The 10,617-nt window shown below is 37.4% G+C and overlaps 4 protein-coding genes across 4 annotated transcripts; 1 reads left to right on the top strand and 3 right to left on the bottom strand.

Moving 5' to 3' along the window:
• Positions 1-462: 462 nt before the first annotated feature.
• RHIMIDRAFT_60967 (Dbl homology domain-containing protein) lies at positions 463-2,654 on the bottom strand. The gene is made up of 9 exons (XM_023615463.1): positions 2,603-2,654; positions 2,474-2,499; positions 1,959-2,274; positions 1,801-1,905; positions 1,684-1,752; positions 1,519-1,626; positions 1,361-1,456; positions 889-1,293; positions 463-828 (listed from the first exon to the last, which is right to left on the bottom strand). The coding sequence occupies exons 1-9, from the start codon at positions 2,603-2,605 to the stop codon at positions 823-825; spliced, it is 1,134 nt and encodes a 377-aa protein (XP_023470082.1). The 5' UTR covers positions 2,606-2,654; the 3' UTR covers positions 463-822.
• A 905-nt stretch (positions 2,655-3,559) lies between these two features.
• RHIMIDRAFT_246921 (NAD(P)-binding protein) lies at positions 3,560-4,907 on the bottom strand (the record flags this gene model as incomplete). The annotated part of the gene is made up of 7 exons (XM_023610362.1): positions 3,560-3,880; positions 3,934-4,111; positions 4,165-4,256; positions 4,307-4,446; positions 4,499-4,553; positions 4,600-4,704; positions 4,755-4,907. 7 exons carry the CDS (start codon positions 4,905-4,907, stop codon positions 3,560-3,562), a joined length of 1,044 nt encoding a protein of 347 aa, XP_023470081.1.
• Positions 4,908-6,088: 1,181 nt separating this feature from the next.
• RHIMIDRAFT_233973 (uncharacterized protein) lies at positions 6,089-6,569 on the top strand (the record flags this gene model as incomplete). The annotated part of the gene is made up of 2 exons (XM_023608063.1): positions 6,089-6,250; positions 6,315-6,569. 2 exons carry the CDS (start codon positions 6,089-6,091, stop codon positions 6,567-6,569), a joined length of 417 nt encoding a protein of 138 aa, XP_023470080.1.
• A 258-nt stretch (positions 6,570-6,827) lies between these two features.
• Positions 6,828-10,333, bottom strand: RHIMIDRAFT_233972 (RhoGAP-domain-containing protein; the record flags this gene model as incomplete). Its single annotated transcript, XM_023608062.1, has 9 exons — positions 6,828-7,016; positions 7,070-7,611; positions 7,682-8,488; positions 8,564-9,008; positions 9,073-9,254; positions 9,314-9,550; positions 9,604-9,640; positions 9,696-10,079; positions 10,136-10,333. 9 exons carry the CDS (start codon positions 10,331-10,333, stop codon positions 6,828-6,830), a joined length of 3,021 nt encoding a protein of 1,006 aa, XP_023470079.1.
• Between the last annotated feature and the right edge of the window lie 284 nt (positions 10,334-10,617).

Genomic DNA, 10,617 nt, shown 5'->3' with positions numbered 1-10,617 from the left:
TTTTTTTTTTATTGTGCAAATGATCTTGTATTTTGTTCAGAGGCAATGATTTGAGAAGAAGGAATAGAAAAATCGTTAAAAAGGGTATTGTAAAAATCGTCATTACCAAACGAGTTTAGACGGTTAATCAAACTGGGTAATGGCTCATTTCTCAAGTGCTTGTAATGCGACTGCTCAGTCTCTTGGGTATATAAAGTATGCTCCATATCTACTTCCATATCTCTTACATCTTCACTTGTGTCCGATGTAATAGAAAATTCTAATTGTTCAAGTGAGGATGGACTTTCTATTGAGAAGTCTGTATCGGGTATTTGAATAGGAGTCAGTTGACCTGTGCTCTGAGGTACTATATCTTCTCTTTGAACATGTTCCTTTAATACACTTTCAAGGCAGTCGCACCATGTGTTCTTTAACTCTTCGGTCTCGGCTTCAAATGTTATGTTTGTCAGATTTCTTGTCGCAATTGAGCAAATGAACTGCAAGGGATGTTCTTCTATACTGGGCTGATTGACCTCTGGACTCAGAAAGGAGAGACTGTGTTGTGATAAAGAAAGAGGTGAAGGTGGATCCGACATGTCTGTGCTGATATCTTCGTCAATAATACGGCTACCGTATCGTTTTAAGGATTGAAAAAATGTCGATCCTTTACGTGATGGTCTTCGAGATACTGGTGACATCTCGCGGGTAATGTGTCGGTTGACCATAGTGAGCTTGCCTGGAGAATGTATTATTTCAAAAAGAGAATCAGGAGATGGCCCATAATAGGTTCCCTTTGATGGCATGAGTGCAAACCCCCTCTCGTCCACTGCCAAGGATCTTTTTCTACTTCTTTCCTACAAAACGCAATAAGTAAGATACCGAATCTATATATTCCTCCGTGTATTCTACCCGAGTGCAAACAATAAGATCATTGAATAAAAACACATATGCTCTATCATATTTTCTCGACGATATCGTAAATGCACTATTCCTTCTTCGAAGCTTGGGTGTTTCAGCTGTACTTGCAAAGGATATGGTTGAGGAGCTCATTTTATTAAGCAATAACTGTTGCTGATTAGAAGATGGTATGATCGTCAGGTATCCTTCGTAAATGAGTTTTCGTTTTGGTTCAGCGATATGAATGGTTGATCCTTCCAAACCCTTTATTCGTGATGATAAATCTTCAAGCTTCAAAAACTCCTCTGCCTCTTTTCTCTCTTGTTCCAAATTTCGAAGCAATTTATCCAGTTCTTCAAGAAAGAAAGAAATACGCGATGCTTCTGTGTCATTGGGATCAAGACATTCACTTAATGACTGCAAGTGACTATAAGTATTAGTATTTAATCTGTATAGTTAATCTACCAATAATTAAAGAGATTACCTTGAAAAACAATGGGTATTTCATGATACGCTGTATCGGTTTTAATAAATAAGCTGACATTGGCAAGCTCTTGCATTCTGACCAAGCAGATCGTCGCTATTATTTATTAAAAAGGGCAGAGTCAGAATAAACAAGTGTAAGATTCCCTTACACGTTACCTGTATAAATGAACCAAGCTCATCTTGACACCTGATACTCTCCTGAATCAAAGCACTGGCTCTTTCAAAATCACGAAAATAAGAGAAGTATATTTCAAGCTTGGGTAACTGTTGTAACAAGTGTTAACTTTTCACCGTATATTGATTTATAAAAGATATACTTGCATAAGAAATAAAGATATCTGCGATCCCATCGATTGCCGGGTAAACGCTCTTTTGCTTTAATCTTAGTTCCTTAAGACAATCGTCAATGACAGTATAATAGAGCCACTGATTATTTACCATGTGTAATTTCCAATGAAGCTCGGTGATACTTTTGATAGACTTGAATAATCTTTCAACAGGAAAGAGCAAACCACCCCATTCGAGAGCATCTTTAATAAATATCTATCATCAAGGGTTAAAAAAGGTAAAAAAAAAAATCACTAGTGTATATTTACTTCATGAATAAGTATTAAATCATCAACATAGACTTGTTCTGTCGTTATGATCTCATAAACAAGTTCCTGATATCTTGCTTGCTTTGCAGTAAGACATAGGGCATCTGCAGGCTGATCACTTAAACCGTCTTTCCATGTTTTAGGTTGATGATCCATATTTAGCATCGGCGCAGCATTACTTTCTTGACACATACAATCGGGATATGCGTTCATACCCAATCCGGTCCCCAAGAATGCTGTTAGTTTAGAATGGGTTGCTTGCTCCTCTTCCTCTGATGGAAATGACTTGATCGAGCCGTTTTTGATGTAATGTAAGCTGTGAGCAGAGTTGGACTTTAGCAACGTGCTGATAGAAGATACATTTGCAATAAAAGCAAAATTCTTTTTTATAGCCTCTCTTGTTTTCTTCCCCACACGCGAAGGTTTTGCATTATGCACCTTTTTTCGTACGCCATCCGCGTGATGTGGTTTTGAAAAGCGAAGAGACACAATATCATTAACAACTGTCTTATTACCCATCAAGATATAAAAGATCGTTCTTCTAAAAAGAAAAAGAAAAGAAAAGCAAAAAAGCAAATATTAGTTAGAACCATGTTCTAGAATAGGTTATAAAAATGCTTGCTTCAGATAAAAATGTAACTTACCATCTTCTTACTCCTTTCTGCTTTACTCTAAGCAAAAAGAAAAAAAAAAGTGATATGCAGATAAAAAAGAAAAGAGAGGCACAATAGGTACTCTTTTTATTATATTTGGTAAAAACAAAGCCTTTTTTAGCAACATGTTGCTTTGGTGAAACTAGTATCATTTTCCTCTTTTAGCATGGATAATGTCTTTTTCGTTTTAATTACTTTAAAAAGAACTTTTTCTCGACATTGCCCTACACACTGTTACCATGGTGACATTAACTCCTGATATTTGATTATTCCGAAGACACTTATCTAATGTGATCGATACACTAAAGAGAACGTTTTGCTACTCAAAATATCCTCTTAGATAGTAGTACCAAAGCTGATTAATAGGACCTAGTTTAGATGAACGCACAATATTACATATTTCTACAGTGTCTACAACATAAACAAACGACTGTTCGCAAAAACTGTCACGATTCAAAGCCTCGAATATCTTTTTTTCAAACAGACTGATGACGTTTATGCTGCAATTTCACAGTCTTGTTGTACCTGATGAATAAAAAACAAATTTATCTTTAGCATGCTCTACCTGTGATTTTCGGTTCAAAAAAGAGAGGAACCAGTGTCGGAGCTTCCGTCATTCCTGTTCTTTTTTTATTTCATTATCCATCTTTTGACCATCTCCATGCTTGTGTAAAATGGAGTTGACTCTTTTACAAGCGTGGTTAATACTATTTTCTGTGGTTCTAATATTCCTCTCAGGGCTTTGTTGGTGCTTTTGCTGTGGAACTTGTAGTAAGTGAACAAGTTGAAAGAGTGAAAGAAAAAGCTAATCTCTCGTATAGTCGGGAGAAGCATGCTACGGAACACTGGACTTGTAAAGTTTACGAGGGACGATGAAGAAGACAGATATTGGTACAGCCATGTACCTCTGCAAACCATTGACGAAGAAGAAGAGGAGCTTTAGCTTTATTAAATCTTGTCGACTTTAACTGTTTGTTCAGTTCTAACTGATTCTAAGCAAGCAACAATAAAAGCAAGGTGGTGGTAGGCCTCTTCAGTTGATACTCCCAGTGGTTTTTGATGACGAACAGCATGATAAAATGCAGAGAATTCACCTTCTACGTCACTTAAGCCATTGCCTGGTGCCTTCTCTTTTAAGCTTGTAATACAGCTGTTATCCACAAGTTGTCCTGATTTATCAAATAGTTCAATTTTATCTTCGTCTATTAAATGAATAGATCCTTTTGTGCCATGAATGACTAAATCCATCTTCTTAACACCTGCTGAACACTATATTTTTCATTAGTGTTATATATTATTTGTACTTGCGGTCTGTTACTCACAAAAGTAAAGTTGGCCACACCAATTGCTCCGCTCTCTAATTTGATCGTGGTAGCCAAAGTATCTTCACAGACATGTACACTATGAGTTGAGGTGGCAAATGCAGCAACAGAACTGAATTTGCCTAAAATAGGAACCAAATGAGCCATATCATGAACACAGCCATCACTAAGATATCCACTAAAAAAAGATATGAATGGGCGTTGTTTTTTCTACATAAAGAGAGGCCTTACCCAGGGTGTTCAGGATTCTGACGCCACTTGGTTGCATGATAAGGTAAATCGGGATTATATGGACGAGCAGAATCATATGTAAAGTTTATAATCTATACTTCTCCTGTTAGCTCAGTCCCATTTTTGGCTGTTGCATACTTACTTCTCCGATGCCACCATTTCTGACAAATTCTGCTACAGCATAAACATTAGGGTGATATGCCCAATTCTCATTAACAGCCACCACTGTCTTGGATCTCTCTGAGGCCGCGACAATGTCAGCTGCGTCCTTCAATGATGCAGCTAACAAAAGACGTATTAGCTTATATTAAACTTCTAACTTCTATAAACAAACCAATTGGCTTTTCGATCATGACGTGCTTATTTGCAGCAACTGCAGCTTCAACAATCTGATATTGATCAGTTACAGGTTTTGGCTTCTGGGGAGCATATTACCTCTTTATTAAATTGAACGGGCAAAAGCACGTCAATAGCTTCAACATTAGGATCATTGATCAAGTCGATAGGATCTGTATAGACAGCATTCTCGGGAATCCCTACCTAATATTGTATTTATATATAGTCTCTCCGAGTTTATGTCTTTTTGTTACCTCCTTGGCAAAGGCCAGTGCCTTTTCCTTGGATCTATTTGCGCACGCAACAATTTCAAATTTGTCGCCACCGACAGCTTTGTATGCTCTATGATGTCTGTAGGCAAAAATTCCTGTACCAATAATACCAACTTTAATAGGACCTGTAGACATGATGAATAATATAAAAAAAGAAAATGTGTAAAAAGCGGGAAAAAAAAGAAACAATTATGTAATTGACACTTTAAATTCAGACAACGCTAGTTTTTTTTTTTTTGGGCGAATCAAAATTTATTTTCAAATATCTCACTTACCTTTTTTGGATGAAATAAAAAAGGAAATTCAGATACAAAAGGAAATTAGCTTCAGACAAGTTGAGCATTTCACCAATTTTGGCCTTCGTTCACCAATAATGAGCTTCCTCATCTCAGTATTTATTCTATTGTACTTTTTGCCGCGACAAAGAGCTAATTCTGTATTTTGGGTGCCACTGGAAGTGTCGGCAGGGCGTTCGATGTTACTGAACTGGGATATAATTGTGTGAAGTTTGCACTGGATGTTGTCAAATACGTGAAATAAAGAGAAGAAAAATAAATGTACAGGAAAGAATAAGAGTTACGCGTTTCTTAAGTCTTGATTAGACATTGATTATGGTTTTAGATGTTTCTGTAGATTATATTAAGCTATATGATGCCGCTCATATCAGCTCGATTAATCACACTCTTGAGTTAAACTCTGCCTGCTATTGGATACTTTATGAAAATTAATCACACCTTTGAATTAACAACAATATTGTTAATGTCATTTTTTCTTTATTTTTAAAGTTATGCGTATACCGATTTATCCAAATGTTGAAGCTTTCATACAAGCTAAAAAACAGCAAATATGAAAGTCTACAATGAAAACAGAGGCACAAAAAAAAATCGAACGTGGAGCAAATTGAAACACGTATGTCTTCCCCAAAAACCGCATGCATTGACCATTATATAATGTATATAACTTGTGTATTTCAGCATATGGATGTCTTGTTGAATTTTTACAGTTTTGAAACTGCAAGAGCTAAATGGTGTAGCTACATCGGTGGCCAGCGCGCGGATGAAAATGCTGTCAACATCCTCACTAATGGATCAAGGAAATATAACAAAAGAAAAAGAAACAAGACGAAAAGAAATAAGAGGAAAAGAAGAAGGACGAAAAAACATCAAAGCAATCCTCCTTGTGCCCTTACAAATCAAGGGGAAAATGTATCAAGGTATTACTCATATTCATGAATACTTCGTATTATTGTTCTTCTAAACTTTTTTTTTTTCGAAAAGAAACACAAGAAAAAATTTGAGGAAGGTCACCGGACTAAAATGCAATTGATAATTTTCGGAGACGGCATGAAAAATAAGGACCATGTCAAGTTCAAAGGTCTTCGGTGTGGTGTTTCTGACAAGTTGTACAAACAGCTTCAACGACGTGAGAGGTTAGGGGAACTTCTTCTCCTAGGTATAAACGAGCATAATACCTCGAAGGTATACAAAAACAACATTCATTTAATATTGATAAACGTATAATAAAATATCACTTTTTCTATAGACGTGCAACAGCTGCTTGGAGAGCAACTTGCAAAATCTTAGGTGTGGAAGCGGCGAAGATGAATGCAAGATCCATCAAGCATTAATTTGTAAAAGATGTAATATTTTTTGCAATTGTGATGTGATGGGCGCTAAGAACATGTTTACCATTGCTGAATCCACCTGGAACGGCAATGGTCACCCTAATGTCTTCCAGCGACAAAGCACCACCTCCAATGTGGTTGTCACGTCTCACTCCGGTGGGGCGCTGGCTTAAATATTTTCCTTTTTTATTTCATCCAAAAAAGGTAAGTTAAATATTTATAATTTAATTTTGATTCGCCCAAAGAAAATTAACATTGTCTGAATTTAAAGTGCGAATACTGTAGGAAAGAAACAAGCTTCAAAGTATATGATGTAAGGATACAAGCTTCCATTTGTTCATAGTGTCTCTTTTATTTATAAAATACGAACAAGGCTTATATTTAACAAACATTCATGATAATAATAATAATAGTTTATACATGTTTTTTCTTTATTTTTTAGTTTTTCCTGGTATCCAGGACATTCTTCTTTTTTCAGGGTAATTGTTGCGGTTATTATTATGATTGGCACCCAGCTTTTTATCAAGTAATAGCTGTGCATATTGTTTAATAAAGTACTTTGAGCTCATACTAGCCGGACAGATATCATTGATTGGTAGCAGAATCAAGTCGGGTGGTATCTAGTCAATTCATTTATACGCTGCCTTTTATAATAACGTGTACCAAAACTTACCACAGACAGCTCATCTCCGTATCGAATCAAATGTTCAATAACGGTAATCTCTTCTGTCAAGGCTGCACTATCATGACGACTACTTGCAGTCGTGCTGCTACCATTGCTATTATGACGTGGTTTACCATAAAGCACACTGGGCGCGATCACGCGTGCCAAATTACAAACGTCCATCTTGTTGGTATCACTAAAGCCTGATATCCACTTTAAGCAGCAGAATATCATCAGCATTGTATCTCGGTTCGGCTTTGGTAAAAGGCAGCAGGCGATGTGCAGTAGCCGTTTGCTGTCTTTCATCTTGCCGCAATGTATAAAAAGCTTGTAAAACTGGAATGTGAGAAGAGGCTCAGGTAGCTCTCGAAGGTATCGCTTTAACAGAGCTGCAAGCTGGATAGGTGATTGGTTAGCTAACAAGCTATTCATCGTTTCATCAATGGATCGTTTTGGAGAGATCTCGTCGTACAGTTTATCGACAGATTCCGCTAGTAACTTTAGTTGACGTATATTGCCATTCTTACGAAAGACTCCTTCAACCGACATATCTATAATAAAATAAATAAATCTCCCCCCTTCTCCTTTTTGGACATATGCATTTCTCCTTTAATTATTTACCTGACTGAAGTATAGCCGATACTAAACTTTTCACAAAGGTGGGGATCAGTGCATTCTGTGAAAATCCAGCCATAAGACTCACACTGCAGTCGTGAAGCGTTACAGCCGGTATTGAGCTTGTGCCCTGCGTCTTTTCTTCTACTATATGCCTTTCCTTGTCCTTATTGACCAGTGCTGATAATGAAACACCAAAGATTCCATTGGCTTGCTCGACATGTTTCGTTTTGATGTGCGTAATCAGTTTTCCCCAAAGAGCGGAGGGTGAATGGTGATGATGTTGTTGGTTTGAATTAGAAGGAGACAATGTCTTGTATTCATGTTCGAGAATATCAGCTAGACCATCGATTGTGAAATAGGGCGCGAGTAAGGGTTGGATGGTGATGACGGCGACATGTCGGAGAACATAGTCTTGAGAAGGTGTTAAGGTAGACATTTGGATCAGTCTACTGTTGGAAGGATGTCCTGTATCATCAATCGTAAATACAGATGCCCTTCTGGCCTGATTACCACGCTTGGAATAGCGTCTGAGAAGATTATAAATAGGATTTGTCTCTTGTCTTTGGCTAAACTTGCGTGTCATGCTCTTTCCACTGCTGATACTAAATGCACGTCGAACACTACCGACAACACTGCCTCTTTGATTAGGCTTGTCTGTTTCATCGTTACCATCGACTAGGGCGGATTGAACCTGACCTAGGTGAATGGTATTTGCTTTATTTCGCTGATGTTCTTGCTCTGCCTTGGTTTCGATTAGGCTAAATACAGGCTTTTGCCGTTTTAGACTAAAGGCCATCGGATGCTCTTTATCTACGTTTTGAGAATGAATTCATTATCAACCGCTCTTTTTTCTTTTTTCTTTGCTGTGCATTATCTATATATTACCTTCTATAGGGCTAGCCGTAAGTTTTTTATCTATCACAGGATATGAAGACATCCGGGAAACATGTAATTTAAGGCTTTGCAGATGTTGATGCAGTAAACTCACACGCGTGCATGGAAAGATAGAACTATTGGAGTGGCGACACGCCTGGCAGAGCAAGGCATTGGAAGGGCCTAAGGCGATCTGGTCGGCCAGCTTGAGATCAGTCGAGCACGCGGAACATGTGAAGCAATAAGGGTGCCAATGCACATTCTTGTCCTTGCACCTGTAATACTCATCAGAAATACCCAGATTGCACTTGCTACAGAGAGTGATTTGTGGCAAGTTTTCCAAGGAAGGAGGATCCTTGAACCAGTACCTTCCAGCTATCCACACACGTTTCTTTTCAAGTTCGAGCAGGTGCTGCAGAAAGTCCAGAATGGCATGGTTGACATTGAATTCACGTTCCTATCATACATTTACTTACTTAGGTTAAGTTTGATTTTAATCAACCTGATCACGTTTAATTTACCAAACGCAGTGCATTCGTCAAGCCGATACGGATGAGCGACTTGAGACTTTGTGCTAATCCGGTAACAAGAGAGAGTAGGTCCTGAGTAATACTCGCATCTGACTTTTTGGGGATGTTTAGAAGCTGAAGAAATTGGATGACCTGAACGCAAATGAGATTAGCTTCCTTTAAACAATTTATGCCTGTATTTTTAAAAAAAATTAGTTAAGCTACCAAAGCTTTCTTTTTTTTTCTTACTTACTTTGCTGATGCTTGACCAAATGCATTTCAATAAAGTCAATGGCATTAAACAAGACTTCGAGGTGCATGATAAACTGACGAGCGATACGAATCGTCTCATTGTACGAGCCAGCAGCAACGTTCAGGAGTAGATCGGATATACAGTTGGCTGCTGATTCTTCAAATGAAGACAAATCTGTCCATACACGGTTTACAACCTTCTCCATAGCTGCTTGAAATTCGACTAATTCATCATTATCTGAAAGAGTCAAGTTAGCAAGCGTAAGAACAATATATAATATATCTGTATACCTGGTTCATGCAATGAGGCCAGTTTCACACTCCAAAACTATTTATAAATGTTGTTAGACCTTATCGTCATTGGTGTACATACACATTATTACTTTATAAATCATGTAGCATTCTGGATGCCATATCTTTTCGGGCATATCACGATGTTGAACAAACTGTTTGAGTATAGCTTGATTACAACCAGAACAATGGGTATCACGTATAAGTGAATAATGAATTCGACAATAGCTTTGGCCATTGTATTCATAAAATGAAGATCGATTGTTACCCGTGCTATTATTAGATGATGTCGGGCAATGAGGGCACTGGATACAGTCAGGGTGAAATCGTTGTCCAGAACAAGGTCTATCGCATTTAGGACAGATCGAGTCAGATCTCTTCATGTAGTGGTATTTACATAGTATGATTTTTCTTCTTCTTCTATTGGATGATTCCTCAATTGAATAATATTTTTCGGCTACTGGTAAAGAACAATCCTAAGGCATGTGAGTATCTTTTTGTTATTATTATTATTATTATTATTATTATTTACTTCGCAAACAAAACACTGGTAATGATACACTTGATTAAGAGCTCTGACGAATCTGCCATCACTCTTAAGACAACTTTGATTACACTTGGGACAAATAGGAAAAGAGTGCCTGTGCAAAGGTTGTGCTGGTTTAATTACTGGCGAGTGTGTGGCTGAATAGTCAGTGCTGACAGTATTGTTAATCTCTTCTGTACTCATTCAAACAAATGTATGTATGTGTGAGAGAGGACACAAAACGAAAAGTTAAAAAAGTGAATAAACAGAAAAAGAAGAAAAGAATAGAAAACAAAGAAAGAGAGAAAGAGAAAGAAAGACAAGCTACTACAATAGGTACCGGTTGCCTTATGCAGTGAAGTTTCCTTTTATATTATCTGGCGAAAAAAGAAAAAAAAACGAAAAAGAAAAAAAAAGGGGGGCTAAAGGGACAGAATCTTTTAATATTCTATCGTCTATAGTTTTTTTTATTATCTCCTTCTTTTTTG

The sequence above is a fragment of the Rhizopus microsporus genome (assembly GCF_002708625.1).
Source record: "Rhizopus microsporus ATCC 52813 unplaced genomic scaffold scaffold_2, whole genome shotgun sequence".
NCBI lineage: Eukaryota > Fungi > Mucoromycota > Mucoromycetes > Mucorales > Rhizopodaceae > Rhizopus > Rhizopus microsporus.
Note: the sequence above shows the minus strand (reverse complement) of the source record. Positions and strands in the feature narration are given on the sequence as shown.